This window comes from Oncorhynchus nerka, linkage group LG9a (assembly GCF_034236695.1).
Source record: "Oncorhynchus nerka isolate Pitt River linkage group LG9a, Oner_Uvic_2.0, whole genome shotgun sequence".
Taxonomy (NCBI): Eukaryota; Metazoa; Chordata; class Actinopteri; order Salmoniformes; family Salmonidae; genus Oncorhynchus; species Oncorhynchus nerka.
The window spans coordinates 10,497,227-10,512,670 of record NC_088404.1 but is presented as its reverse complement, the minus strand read 5'-3'; the positions used below and the strand labels follow the sequence as shown (position 1 = coordinate 10,512,670).

Genomic DNA, 15,444 nt, shown 5'->3' with positions numbered 1-15,444 from the left:
AGATCTAAGAACTTAGATCCTAGATCCTAGAGCCTAGATCCCAAGTCCACAGTCTAAATGGTTAATATCTCTATATTAGATCTTAGATCCTAGAGCCTAGATCCTAGAGCCTAGATCCCAAGTCCACAGTCTAAATGGTTAATATCTCTATATTAGATCTTAGATCCTAGATCCTAGAGCCTAGATCCCAAGTCCACAGTCTAAATGGCAATGCCTTAATACTATGAAACACATTCAAGTTTAACCTTATATATTAGTTATCTTCAATACAATGACAGCGGTTTACTTTCAGCTTAGAATACCGCATGGTCATGGCTTTATTTATGGGCATAGGGGTCTTGTTCAAGTTGTTCTCAGGTGACGTCAGGGCTTAAGAGGCCGGGCATGAACAGCTGTTGTGCAGGGCAGCTGTTGTGCAGGGCGGGTGGGTGGGTTCAGAGGAGGGGCTGGGGGTATGTTCCGTCCTGGTCTAGTTCTATTCTACCATATTTGTCGGGTAAGATTCAAACTCTATTTCTGCTTGTTTGGGTGTGTCGACGTGGTTCCAATGGTTCCCATGTACAGTATAGAAAGCAAGATAACGTTGATTTGACAAATGATCTTTAGGTGGTCAACTGTGGCGAAGTTCGAAAATAACTTGAGATATAAATAGCGTTTGGCTGCACTGTATTTGTAAATGCATGTTAACAGTGTGCCACTCATGCTGTAGAGCAGTAGGAATAGTTATAGACTATTTCTGATGTCTCTATTGTCTTACCAACACCAATGTTTCGGTATACATTGTAATGATATCTCCACAGTGCCCACACTGTTACGTAGCTAAATAACCAGTAAAGAGTTTCTCTACTGGTCAGATTAGGGAAATTTACTCAGTTGATTAGATGTTTAAAGGAACTCATAAAGGTTTGCATTGTTTGCATTCGGTTCAAATCCAATTCATATTTCAACATGGACTCAGTGATAGGGAAAAAAAGTAAACACTAAACAAAAGTAAACTATATTAAGGTAACAGGTGTATAAGCATATGTTATCCCTCTGTAATAACTTGTAATCATCACGTCACTGTTACCTAGTATAGATAAGAAGTGAATAGTCAGTGTATTGTTGGTCTATCGTCCCTCGCAGTCGTTTTCTGTCAGAACCACATGACACAAACACAGATTCAGGAGACTTGTGATGTTTTGTACATAAGAACCAAAATAAATCTAGCTCAGTTTTGCCTGCTGTATATTGAATTATGCATTTGATGTATGCATTTACAGTGTTGTTGTTTATCCACAGTGGACTCCCAGCATAAGATGACTCTCCAGTGGACTGTGGTGGCTATCTTCCTTTATGTGGAGATAGCTGTCATTCTGATCCTTTGTCTGCCTTTTATATCTGCCAAGAGGTACTGTGTTGAATTATATCCTAGCAGTTAACCAGGTTGAAGCGTCAACCCTTCTCTTGTGACATTTGGCCAAAACTGTAACATTTACAGTCCAATCCCAAATTATTGGCACCTTTGATGTTTTTTTAGCAATATACAGTGGGGCAAAAAAGTATTTAGTCAGCCACCAATTGTGCAATTTCTCCCACTTAAAAAGATGAGAGAGGTCTGTAATTTTCATCATAGGTACACTTCAACTATGACAGACAAAATTAGAAAAAAAATATCACATTGCAGGATTTTTAAGGAATTTATTTCCAAATTATGGTGGAAAACAAGCATACTTCCAAAGTTGTGGCAAAATGAGGACAACAAAGTCAAGGTATTGGAGTGGCCATCACAAAGCCCTGACCTCAAACCTATAGAACACTTGTGGGCAGAACTGAAAAAGTGTGTGCGAGCAAGGAGGCCTACAAACCTGACTCAGTTACACCAGCTCTGTCAGGAGGAATGGACCAAAATTCACCCAACTTATTGTGGGAAGCTTGTGGAAGGTTACCCAAAATGTTCGACCCAAGTTAAACAATTTAAAGGCAATGCTACCAAATGCTAATTGATTGTATGTAAACTTCTGACCATTTACATTTACATTTAAGTCATTTAGCAGACGCTCTTATCCAGAGCGACTTACAAATTGGTGCATTCACCTTATGACATCCAGTGGAACAGTAGTGCATCTAAATCTTTTAAGGGGGGGGTGAGAGGGATTACTTTATCCTATCCTAGGTATTCCTTAAAGAGGTGGGGTTTCAGGTGTCTCCGGAAGGTGGTGATTGACTCCGCTGTCCTGGCGTCGTGAGGGAGTTTGTTCCACCATTGGGGGGCCAGAGCAGCGAACAGTTTTGACTGGGCTGAGCGGGAACTGTACTTCCTCAGTGGTAGGGAGGCGAGCAGGCCAGAGGTGGATGAACGCAGTGCCCTTGTTTGGGTGTAGGGCCTGATCAGAGCCTGGAGGTACTGAGGTGCCGTTCCCCTCACAGCTCCGTAGGCAAGCACCATGGTCTTGTAGCGGATGCGAGCTTCAACTGGAAGCCAGTGGAGAGAGCGGAGGAGCGGGGTGACGTGAGAGAACTTGGGAAGGTTGAACACCAGACGGGCTGCGGCGTTCTGGATGAGTTGTAGGGGTTTAATGGCACAGGCAGGGAGCCCAGCCAACAGCGAGTTGCAGTAATCCAGACGGGAGATGACAAGTGCCTGGATTAGGACCTGCGCCGCTTCCTGTGTGAGGCAGGGTCGTACTCTGCGGATGTTGTAGAGCATGAACCTACAGGAACGGGCCACCGCCTTGATGTTAGTTGAGAACGACAGGGTGTTGTCCAGGATCACGCCAAGGTTCTTAGCGCTCTGGGAGGAGGACACAATGGAGTTGTCAACCGTGATGGCGAGATCATGGAACGGGCAGTCCTTCCCCGGGAGGAAGAGCAGCTCCGTCTTGCCGAGGTTCAGCTTGAGGTGGTGAGCTGTCATCCACACTGATATGTCTGCCAGACATGCAGAGATGCGATTCGCCACCTGGTCATCAGAAGGGGAAAGGAGAAGATTAATTGTGTGTTGTCTGCATAGCAATGATAGGAGAGACCATGTGAGGTTATGACAGAGCCAAGTGACTTGGTGTATAGCGAGAATAGGACAGGGCCTAGAACAGAGCCCTGGGGGACACCAGTGGTGAGAGCACGTGGTGTGGAGACGGATTCTCGCCACGCCACCTGGTAGGAGCGACCTGTCAGGTAGGACGCAATCAAGCGTGGGCCGCGCCGGAGATGCCCAACTCGGAGAGGGTGGAGAGGAGGATCTGATGGTTCACAGTATCGAAGGCAGCCGATAGGTCTAGAAGGATGAGAGCAGAGGAGAGAGAGTTAGCTTTAGCAGTGCGGAGCGCCTCCGTGATACAGAGAAGAGCAGTCTCAGTTGAATGACTAGTCTTGAAACCTGACTGATTTGGATCAAGAAGGTCATTCTGAGAGAGATAGCGGGAGAGCTGGCCAAGGACGGCACGTTCAAGAGTTTTGGAGAGAAAAGAAAGAAGGGATACTGGTCTGTAGTTGTTGACATCGGAGGGATCGAGTGTAGGTTTTTTCAGAAGGGGTGCAACTCTCGCTCTCTTTGAAGACGGAAGGGACGTAGCCAGCGGTCAGGGATGAGTTGATGAGCGAGGTGAGGTAAGGGAGAAGGTCTCCGGAAATGGTCTGGAGAAGAGAGGAGGATAGGGTCAAGCGGGCAGGTTGTTGGGCGGCCGGCCGTCACAAGACGCGAGATTTCATCTGGAGAGAGAGGGAGAAAGAGGTCAGAGCACAGGGTAGGGCAGTGTGAGCAGAACCAGCGGTGTCGTTTGACTTAGCAAACGAGGATCGGATGTCGTCGACCTTCTTTTCAAAATGGTTGACGAAGTCATCTGCAGAGAGGAGGAGGGGGGAGGATTCAGGAGGGAGGAGAAGGTTGCAAAGAGCTTCCTAGGGTTAGAGGCAGATGCTTGGAATTTAGAGTGGTAGAAAGTGGCTTTAGCAGCAGAGAGAGAAGAGGAAAATGTAGAGAGGAGGGAGTGAAAGGATGTCAGGTCCGCAGGGAGGCGAATTTTCCTCCATTTCCGCTCGGCTGCCCGGTGCCCTGTTCTGTGAGCTCGCAATGAGTCGTCGAGCCACGGAGCGGGAGGGGAGGACCGAGCCGGCCTGGAGGATAGGGGACATAGAGAGTCAAAGGATGCAGAAAGGGAGGAGAGGAGGGTTGAGGAGGCAGAATCAGGAGATAGGTTGGAGAAGGTTTGAGCAGAGGAAGAGATGATAGGATGGAAGAGGAGAGAGTAGCGGGGAGAGAGAGCGAAGGTTGGGACGGCGCGATACCATCCAAGTAGGGGCAGTGTGGGAAGTGTTGGATGAGAGCGAGAGGGAAAAGGATACAAGGTAGTGGTCGGAGTCTTGGAGGGGAGTTGCAATGAGGTTAGTGGAAGAACAGCATCTAGTAAAGATGAGGTCGAGCGTATTTCCTGCCTTGTGAGTAGGGTGGGAAGGTGAGAGGGTGAGGTCAAAAGGGAGAGGAGTGGAAAGAAGGAGGCAGAGAGGAATGAGTCAAGGTAGACGTGGGGAGGTTAAAGTCGCCCAGAACTGTGAGAGGTGAGCCGTCCTCAGGAAAGGAGCTTATCAAGGCAACAAGCTCATTGATGAACTCTCCGAGGGAACCTGCAGGGCGATAAATGATAAGGATGTTAAGCTTGAAAGGGCTGGTAACTGTGACAGCATGGAATTCAAAGGAGCGATAGACAGATGGGTAAGGGGAGAAAGAGATGACCACTTGGAAGAGATGAGGATCCCGGTGCCACCACCCCGCTGACCAGAAGCTCTCGGGGTGTGCGAGAACACGTGGGCAGACGAAGAGAGAGCAGTAGGAGTAGCAGTGTTGTCTGTGGTGATCCATGTTTCAGTCAGTGCCAAGAAGTCGAGGACTGGAGGGAGGCATAGGCTGAGATGAACTCTGCCTTGTTGGCCGCAGATCGGCAGTTCCAGAGGCTACCGGAGACCTGGAACTCCCACGTGGGTGTGTGCGCTGGGACCACCAGATTAGGGTGGCCGCGACCCACGCGGTGTGGAGCGTTTGTATGGTCTGTGCAGAGAGGAGAGAACAGGGATAGACAGACACATAGTTGACAGGCTACACAAGAGGCTACGCTAATGCAAGGAGATTGGAATGACAGGTGGACTACACGTCTCGAGTGTTCAGAAAGTTAAGCTTACGTAGCAAGAATCTTATTGACTAAAATGATTAAAATGATACAGTACTGCTGAAGTAGGCTAGCTGGCAGAGGCTGCGTTGTTGACTATGTAGGCTAGCTGGCAGTGGCTGCGTTGTTGACACTACACTAATCAAGTCGTTCCGTTGAGTGTAATAGTTTCTACTGTGCTGCTATTCGGGGCTAGCTGGCTAGCTAGCAGTGTTGATTACGTTACGTTGCGTTAAAAGAACGACAATAGCTGGCTAGCTAACCTAGGAAATCGCTCTAGACTACACAATTATCTTTGATACAAAGACGGCTATGTAGCTAGCTATGTAGCTAGCTACGATCAAACAAATCAAGCCGTTGTACTGTAATGAAATGAAATGAAAAATGTGATACTACCTGTGGAGCGAGCGAAATGCGACCCGATTGTTGAGTGCGGAAGTTCTGTTCGGTAGACGTTGGCTAGCTGTTGGCTAAATAGCAGTGTCTCCTACGTTAAGGACGACAAATAGCTGGCTAGCTAACCTCGGTAAATTAAGATAATCACTCTAAAACTACACACTCTAAACTACACAATTATCTTGGATACGAAGACAGCAAAGACAACTATGTAGCTAGCTAACACTACACTAATCAAGTCGTTCAGTTGAGTGTAATAGTTGTGCTGCTAATCGGTAAGACGGTGGACTAGCTAACGGTGGACGTTAGCTAGCTGGCTAGCTGCAGGGCAGTGTAGACTGCGTTAGGACGACGAAATACTATAATTACGCAATTATCTATGATACAAAGACGGCTATGTAGCTAGCTAAGAAGAAATTGCTAAGATTAGACAAATCAAACCGTTGTACTATAATGAAATGTAATGAAATGTAATACTACCTGCGGACCGAGTGCAGATGCGACCGCTCGCTCCAACCCGGAGTGGAAGTACAGGGAATGTGATGAAAGAAATAAAAGCTGAAATAAATCATTCTCTCTACTATTATTCTGACATTTCACCTTCTTAAAATAAAGTGGTGATCCTAACTGACCTAAAACAGCGAATTTTTACTTGGATTAAATGTCAGGAATTGTGAAAAACTGAGTTTTGGCTAAGGTGTATGTAAACTTCCGACTTCAACTGTGTATACAATTCAAATACTGAGCTATAATGTAGCAAACAAATTGGGTAATTATATTATTTTATACTAATAGAATTGATCAGAGAAAGACATTTTATTAAACAACTCACCATTTTTTGTCTTAAAAAGTTAGGGGTCAAAATAAAGTAGTCAAATGTTGAGTATTTGGTCCCATATTCCTAGCATGCAATGACTACATCAAGCTTGTGACAAACTTGTTGGATGCATTTGCAGTTTGTTTTGGTTGTGTTTCAGATTATTTTGTGCCCAATAGAAATGAATGGCAAATAATGTATTGTGTCATTTTGCAGTCACTTTTACTGTGAATAGAATATGTTTCTAAACACTTCTATATTAATGTGGATGCTACAGTAATGAATATCGGGAATCGGGAATATTGATGAGTGAGAAAGTTATGAAAGATCATCCACCAAGACATGCTAACCTCTCACCAGGTTTTAGCATTTCTTGGGGGTATGATCTTTGACCCTCTGTAACTTATTTACACAGACATATACAAAGAACCAAGTAACTTTGGTATAATCCCTTGTTGTCTATAAGTACTCGTTCTCTAAGTTTCTAACTCTTGCTTTAGCAGATGGCGATCACTGTTCAACCTGAGTATATGGAACTGGTTCACTCCGTATTGGAACAGGGGATTCTTTACCATGATACTCATCCTCATCATTCTCTTCTGTGGTAAGTCATCATACTCCAAGTATATTGGTTGGGTGTTTGGTATGGCAACACTGAATCTGTTGTAGATAGATAGTCAGAACGCTTTCCATAATGGCACTTTTTTATAGGATTGTGGGTTATTCTCCTTGTTCTATAGTTTCATCTCATAGTCTGGTGACATATTATACACATTACAAGACATACAAAGGCTTGTGTCAACAAGTTATAAAACATTATACCTGGCTTCACACAGTGTTTACAATCAGTCCTGTTGTCCAGCAAATCCCCAACTGCTGATCAGCTGGTGATTTTATTTGGCCCCAAAAGTGTTACTTTTTATTGTTGGACATAAAAGACCAGAAAACCAGCTCCAAGGGATTTTCATTTTGGAAATGTGTTCCAAAGTATTCCCAAGCGTTACAGGGAGATTTACATTTACGTGATCTTATACAAATGTAAACAAGGTCTGAAATTATTATGTTTTTGTCAAATATTACATCTGTTTGGGCTTCATACAGTCAATTGCAGGCTGGTCCCTGTTGTCAGAGTCAAATTGTTTGTAATTATTTTGCGGCCCCCTGACCATCGGCAGCTGGATCTAGTGATGATCCCTGCTGTAATGAGTTATAGTTGCTAAACGTCACTGTTACACCTGTTTCCTGTTTCCACCCTAAGATGCTCTGAGAGAGGTGAGGCAGTGCTCCAGATCAGTGCACCGTGGGAAACGGCCAGCGTATTAACTTCCGCCTGTTGTTACACTAGTAATCAGTCCTCTATGCTCCGTACGGCGGCAGGTAGCCTAGTGGTTAGAGCGTTGGACTAGTAAGTTCAAACCCCCAAGCTGTCAAGGTACAAATCTATCGTTCTGCCCCTGAACAGGCAGTTAACCCACTGTTCCTAGGCCGTCATTGAACATAAGGATTTGTTCTTAACTGACTTTTGCCTAGTTAAATAAATAAATAAAAAATACACTGTCCCCATGTGAGAACCCTTTGAATAACATTTTTTTAAAGAGCGTAGCTATAGACACTAATACAACTGTGCCCTGTACCTCCCTCCTAAGATGCTCTGAGAGAGGTGAGGAAGTACTCCAATGCAGAGCCCATGGGAGAAGCTAAGCTGAACCCCAACCTGTTTGACCACCTCCACATGAAGCTGTTCAGAGCCCAGAGGAACCTCTACATCTCTGGCTTCTCCCTCTTCCTCTGGCTGTGAGTCCTACTTTATATTATCACACAGGAAAGTCAGGTTGGTTTATCATAGATGACATGCAACAACTTCCTGGGGTTAGGGTTGTGGTTGAAGCTAGTTAGGGTTGTGGTCAGGGTTGTGGTTAGGGTTGTGGTTGAAGCTAGTTAGGGTTGAACTGGGTTGTGACCATTAAGTTAGGGTTATGGTCAGGGTTGTGGTTAGGGTTGTGGTTGAAGCTAGTTAGGGTTGAACTGGGTTGTGACCATTAAGTTAGGGTTATGGTCAGGGTTGCAAAAGGTTTTCCAGAAATCCAGGTGGAAGATTCCTGTATGTTCTGCTCATTCCTTCCTGATTCCACAAATCTTCCAACCGGGATTTCTGGAAAACTAAGGACTTTTGGGAAAGTTCCCAGAATGTTTTAACCCTAGTTATGGTTGAGGCTAGGGTTAGTTCGGGTTAGTGTGTCACTCATTTATCACTTCTTGCCCCTGTAGTGTGATGCGGCGTGTGGTGACTCTGATAAACCACGTGGCCGTCGCTACGGTAACAGGGACCAGCCTGCAAATCCAGGCGGAGAGCGCCAATCAGGCAGCCAAGAAGTACCAGGAGGACAACCTGCTTCTGAAACAGGTGAACACCAGAGTCAGGAAGAGGGCCTGAAAGGGGCATTATCTGACTGTATATGTACAGTAGAGAGTCGATAGTCATCTCTCGTGGAAGACTTAAAACACAGTTACAAAAGTTTAACAGAGTTAAGCTAGGCAAAGAGTTGTGAAGGGTATTTTTGTCAGATGATGTCATTGTTGTGTTTCTTGTTTGTGTGCACTTTATTGCACCATTATGTCACCATGTGATGTACGAAATTGTTTTCCTAACTGACATATAAACCATTCATTCATTCATTCATGAGAACCTTTACCTCACAATAAAACAACTAATATAAGAAAGTGCTGTCTGCTCAGGCTCTGCTGGATGAGGAGAAAAACACAACTGCAGGCAAACGGCTACTGAGGAAAGAGGCAGAGAAGTTGATGGAGGAACTGAAGACTGCAGAGGATGGTGGGTAATCAGGAAGTGAATTAAGAATTAAACTGTTTAATGTTTACTTTGCATTTTTTTTTTAATTAACTGAATTTAAATGGAATTGACCTCCAAACCTGTCTTCAAATCAAGTTTTATGTGTCAGATGCTTCATAAACTAACAGTGAATTGCTTACTTACAGGCAGTGGTGGAAAAAGTACTCAATTATCATACTTGAGTAAAAGGAAAGATACCTTAATAGAAAAAGTAAATGTGAAAGTCACCCAGTAAAATAGTACTTGAGTAAAAGTATTTGCTTTTAAATATACTGAACTATCAAAAGTAAATTTAATTGCTAAAATATACTTAAGTATCCAAAGTCAAAGTAAAATTACACATAATTTCAAATTACTTATATTAAGCAAACCACATGGTGCCATTTTTTTTTTTCAGAAAGCCAGGGGCACACTCCAACACTCAGACATAATTTACAAAAGAAGCATGTCTGTTTAGTGAGTCCACCAGATCAGAGGCATTAGGGATGACCAGGGATGTTCTCTGTTTAGTGAGTCCACCAGATCAGAGGCATTAGGGATGGCATGGGGTTATTCTCTGTTTAGTGAGTCCACCAGATCAGAGGCATTAGGGATGACATGGGGTTATTCTCTGTTTAGTGAGTCCACCAGATCAGAGGCATTAGGGATGACATGGGGTTATTCTCTGTTTAGTGAGTCCACCTGATCAGAGGCATTAGGGATGACATGGGGTTATTCTCTGTTTAGTGAGTCCACCAGATCAGAGGCAGTAGGGATGACATGGGGTTATTCTCTGTTTAGTGAGTCCACCAGATCAGAGGCAGTAGGGATGACATGGGGTTATTCTCTTGATAAGTGTGTAAATTGGACCCTTTTCCTGTCCTGCTAAGCATTCAACATGTAACGAGTACTTTTGGGTGTCAGGGAAACTGTATGGAGTAAAAAGTACAATATTTCTTTAGGAATGTAGTGAGGTAAAAGTAAAAGTTGTCAAAGAATATAAATAGTCAAGTAAAGTACAGATACCCCCAAAAACTACTTATGTAGTACTTTAAAGTATTTTTGCTGAAGTACTTTACACCACTGCTTACGGGCCAATCCCAACAATGCAGAGAGACGAGGAATAAATAAACAATGACAATAACTTGGCTATATACACAAGGTACCAGTACTGAGTCGATGTGCAGGGGTACGAGGTAATAACTTGGCTATATACACAAGGTACCAGTACTGAGTCCATGTGCAGGGGTACGAGGTAATAACTTGGCTATATACACAAGGTACCAGTACTGAGTCGATGTGCAGGGGTACGAGGTAATAACATGGCTATATACACAAGGTACCAGTACTGAGTCGATGTACAGGGGTACGAGGTAATAACTTGGCTATATACACAAGGTACCAGTACTGAGTCCATGTGCAGGGGTACGAGGTAATAACTTGGCTATATACACAAGGTACCAGTACTGAGTCGATGTGCAGGGTACGAGGTAATAACATGGCTATATACACAAGGTACCAGTACTGAGTCGATGTGCAGGGTACGAGGTAATAACTTGGCTATATACACAAGGTACCAGTACTGAGTCCATGTGCAGGGTACGAGGTAATAACTTGGCTATATACACAAGGTACCAGTACTGAGTCGATGTGCAGGGGTACGAGGTAATAACATGGCTATATACACAAGGTACCAGTACTGAGTCGATGTACAGGGGTACGAGGTAATAACTTGGCTATATACACAAGGTACCAGTACTGAGTCCATGTGCAGGGGTACGAGGTAATAACTTGGCTATATACACAAGGTACCAGTACTGAGTCGATGTGCAGGGGTACGAGGTAATAACATGGCTATATACACAAGGTACCAGTACTGAGTCGATGTGCAGGGGTACGAGGTAATAACTTGGCTATATACACAAGGTACCAGTACTGAGTCGATGTGCAGGGGTACGAGGTAATAACTTGGCTATATACACAAGGTACCAGTACTGAGTCGATGTGCAGGGGTACGAGGTAATTGAGGTAGATATGTACATATAGGTAGGGGTCTCGCACACTAGTGAACTCGAGTCATGAAGGCTGTTAAATTCCACATGACCATTTAGTCACGATATTTAGGTTTCTCCAAGCTCTGATGCTACTGGTGCTCATTAGTAGCCTACCAAACGTGCTAACTGCCTGGTACTCAGCACTCCATTGTCCCTCTAATCACTCTGACATCAATGTAAATGGTTTCCAAATCTAATCAAACACTTCACGAGAGCCCATGAGCTCATGTTGTGCAACATTTCTATAGGCTTTGCAATTGCGTGAGAAAACAGAGTGATGGCCTCTATTAAAAAGAGGATGATCCTATCAGCTTTCTACAGGCTAGGCCTACTACATTTATTTTCTCAACTTTCCTAATACTAAGCACATTGCTTATCTTTTCAACAGGAGTATAGCCTACCTGGCTGACATGAAAATGATCCACGGGAAAAGGGTTCTCCATTTGCTATTTAAATCAAGAGATGACATGTATTTTTCCCATGCCTCTGTTTCAAGACAGGTGCATGATAATGGTCCATTCTAAAATAAAAACAAATGTCACACATACTATATTATTTAGTATATGTAAAGACAATATTAAATCAAGAATAGTCTGATAGGTGACAATATTAGCCTATCACTTGTGAATTGTATATTAGCACTTCACTTCCCAAAGTGTCTGTCTTCCCCTTTAGCCTGTGGAGAGCCATGTGAGTGAGAGGTGCTTCAGAGCACACAGCACTCAGGGAGAAGGGAACAAAGGACATTTTTTAATGGTACATTATGGACGCAAAAAGGGGATGACGCCAGGAAATTCGAGGCATTATCAAGTGCTTGTCAAATTGTGAATGAGAGACTGATGAAGTTTGTACAACCTCTGCAAAAAAACAACAAAGCAGAGCTCATGCCTTTCAAGTAACTTTTTTCAAATCATCCACAGAGTCGCAGTATGCAGCCTTACAATGTATTAAACATCTAAAACATATATACCCCAGCGTTTATAGAACGACTAACGTTGCATTAATAACTGTAAATGAAGCAGGTAGGAGGACCTGTGTCTTTGTTAACCCCTCAACACAGAAAAGCCGCATGTGCAACACTCCCTCAAATCGTTTGGAGAAAATACCCTTTCTATTTTATTCAGCTTTGTTCAATTGTATTCTTTATACTATAAAATATTATAAAATAATACCACGGAATTCTAACTAAATCTTGTCTGCTAAATGAACTAGTGTAGCCCACAGCCGTATAGCATGGCCAGATCAGGACCTAACATAAGGACAACTCAGAGTATTCTATTCTGTTCTTCTAAAATAGACTACCTTTTCTTCATATCATGTATCTTTAGACCTGTCTAAAATAAAATGTATTTATTGTGAAGATGGAGGTTATATTACATGGATTTATTAGACTTTTTAAAATGTAGATGTTCCACAGGTCTGCATCAGTGGCTTGTAGGCTGTGTGTGGAAGCCAGGAGATGCTAAATGTGTTTATGTTAATTAACTGTCAATTACCGTGAGACTGGCAGTTATTTGATTGACAATCACCGGCTGACGAAATTTTGTGACCTAAATAGCCCTAGTCTAACACATCAGAATAATAGCTTAACTTCTGCATATGTATGCTGTTGTATCCGGTTTCAAAGACAGTTGTTATGTATAAATATATATGTCAGTATACGTGAGTGAAGTGTGTGTTGTCTTTGCAGCTGTGCGTAAGTCTAATGCTGAGGTGGAGGCCATGAAGAGGCAGGCTAACGGTCTGACAAAGGAGTATGACAGACTCTTGACAAAGCACAATGAACTACAGGTAATACACACACACACACACACACACACACACACACACACACACACACACACACACACACACACACACACACACACACACACACACACACACACACACACACACACAGTCTTGTAGAACTAACCTTGTGGGGACACACAATTCAGTCCCATTAAAAATCCTATTTCTCCTAACCCGTACCCTTAATAACCTAACCCTAACCTTAACCTAACCCTAACCTAACCTTAACCCCAAAACCTTAACTCCAACCCTAGCTCCTAGCTCCTATCCCTAACCTTAACCAAAACCTTAAGCCTAATTCTAACCTTAAGCCTAATTCTAACCTTAAACCTAATTCTAACCTTAAGCCTAATTCTAACCCTAAACCTAATTCTAACCTTAAGCCTAATTCTAACCTTAACACTATTTCTAACCGTAACCCTAAACCTCCTTGTGGGGACCAATAAAATATCCCCAGTTGGTAAAATGTTTGTTCATTTACTGTTCTTGTGGGGACTTCTGGTCCACACACACAAAACACACACGCAAACACACACACGTCAATGCATCATGGTAGGCATATTTGTGATTGGGTTTCAATTCATTTGACCCTAATCTACCCCCAATAAATGAATCGCAAATAACTTTTCACCAACACTGGTAGGACTGATTTCACCACTTGACTGTCTATTTTTATTGATTTTTATTCATTTATACTGTATTTTGTTTATGACTATTTGAAACGCAGAATCTTCAGGCTGGAGCTGGAGACAAGAAGGAGCAATAAGGACTAGATCCAAATCGTTGATCCAGATGACTAGTGTCAAAGACAGAAGGTAGCCAGCCACAGCTGTTATGACTTCACATGGAGACCAGCTTTTCAGCTGAGCAACTCTTCATTCATCTCTGTCTTATGTATACTGTACTGTGCATGGGAAAAGGTGCAGTTATTCAATGTATCCACATTGTATTTGTATTGTAACTAAGATAGGGAGCTAAAATTGTGTCATGTTTGAAGAAGGAACCGAGGATTTTTTGCGTCTGTAAAAGTATAGTCTTAAATTCCTTCTCTGGAGCTAATGTAATGTCATAGTATATAGTAGATTAGTACTTTAAAGTATAATACTTGTGTCGTATATACTCAAAGTACATTATGCTAATATGCAGAGCTTTCGGCTTATGAAATGCAAAATCCTGTTTTACATCTGTATCCAGTGGGCAAAATGGGTTGAAATAATGCCACAGTTTACAAGCAGAACTGGTTACGTGGAGGGTATACCCTCAGATCAACTGTGAATATGTTTTTGCTGTGTACCATGAAGTGGCATGATCCTCTTGTGTTCAATGATTAAAATAAAAACATGTGAACAAATCTGACACTTGAGGCATTATGTACAGTATAAGGAAAGCACAAACTGAAGAGGTAATGCAGAGGAGATGTGGGAAGACAGGACAGGTAATGTAAGAAGACAGGACAGGTAATGTAGATGAGATGTGGGAAGACAGGACAGGTATTGTAGATGAGATGTGGGAAGACAGGACAGGTAATGTAGATGAGATGTGGGAAGACAGGACAGGTAATGTAGATGAGATGTGGGAAGACAGGCCAGGTAATGTAGGAAGACAGGACAGGTAATGTAGATGAGATGTGGGAAGACAGGCCAGGTATTGTAGAAAGACAGGACAGGTAATGTAGGAAGACAGGGCAGATATTGTAGGGGAGATGTGGGAAGACAGGACAGGTAATGTAGGAAGACAGGACAGGTATTGTAGATGAGATGTGGGAAGACAGGACAGGTAATGTAGATGAGATATGGGAAGACAGGACAGGTAATGTAAGAAGACAGGACAGGTAATGTAGATGAGATGTGGGAAGACAGGACAGATATTGTAGATGAGATGTGGGAAGACAGGACAGGTATTGTAGGTGAGATGTGGGAAGACAGGACAGGTAATGTAGATGAGATGTAGGAAGACAGAACAGGTATTGTAGATGAGATGTGGGAAGACAGGACAGGTATTGTAGAAAGATAGGACAGGTAATGTAGGAAGACAGGGCAGATATTGTAGGGGAGATGTGGGAAGACAGGACAGGTAATGTAGGAAGACAGGACAGGTATTGTAGGTGAGATGTGGGAAGACAGGACAGGTAATGTAGGAAGACAGGACAGATATTGTAGATGAGATGTGGGAAGACAGGACAGGTATTGTAGGTGAGATGTGGGAAGACAGGACAGGTAATGTAGAAAGACAGGACAGGTATTGTAGATGATATGTGGGAAGACAGGACAGGTAATGTAGATGAGATGTGGGAAGACAGGTAATGTAGGAAGAACACTGGTCACTTTTTTGTTTATTTGAAATACCAACTTTTCAAATACTCAAGGTAGTCAAATATAGGCAATTGTTTATAAAAAAAAACTAAAGACAATTGTT

The 15,444-nt window shown here is 43.0% G+C and overlaps 1 protein-coding gene across 1 annotated transcript; it reads left to right on the top strand.

The window, feature by feature from the left end:
• The first annotated feature begins 384 nt into the window (after nucleotides 1-384).
• LOC115126340 (B-cell receptor-associated protein 29-like) lies at nucleotides 385-14,374 on the top strand. The gene is made up of 8 exons (XM_065022296.1): nucleotides 385-496; nucleotides 1,282-1,390; nucleotides 6,858-6,958; nucleotides 8,001-8,148; nucleotides 8,623-8,758; nucleotides 9,091-9,187; nucleotides 12,929-13,029; nucleotides 13,757-14,374. The coding sequence occupies exons 1-8, from the start codon at nucleotides 385-387 to the stop codon at nucleotides 13,793-13,795; spliced, it is 843 nt and encodes a 280-aa protein (XP_064878368.1). The 3' UTR covers nucleotides 13,796-14,374.
• Nucleotides 14,375-15,444: the final 1,070 nt, after the last annotated feature.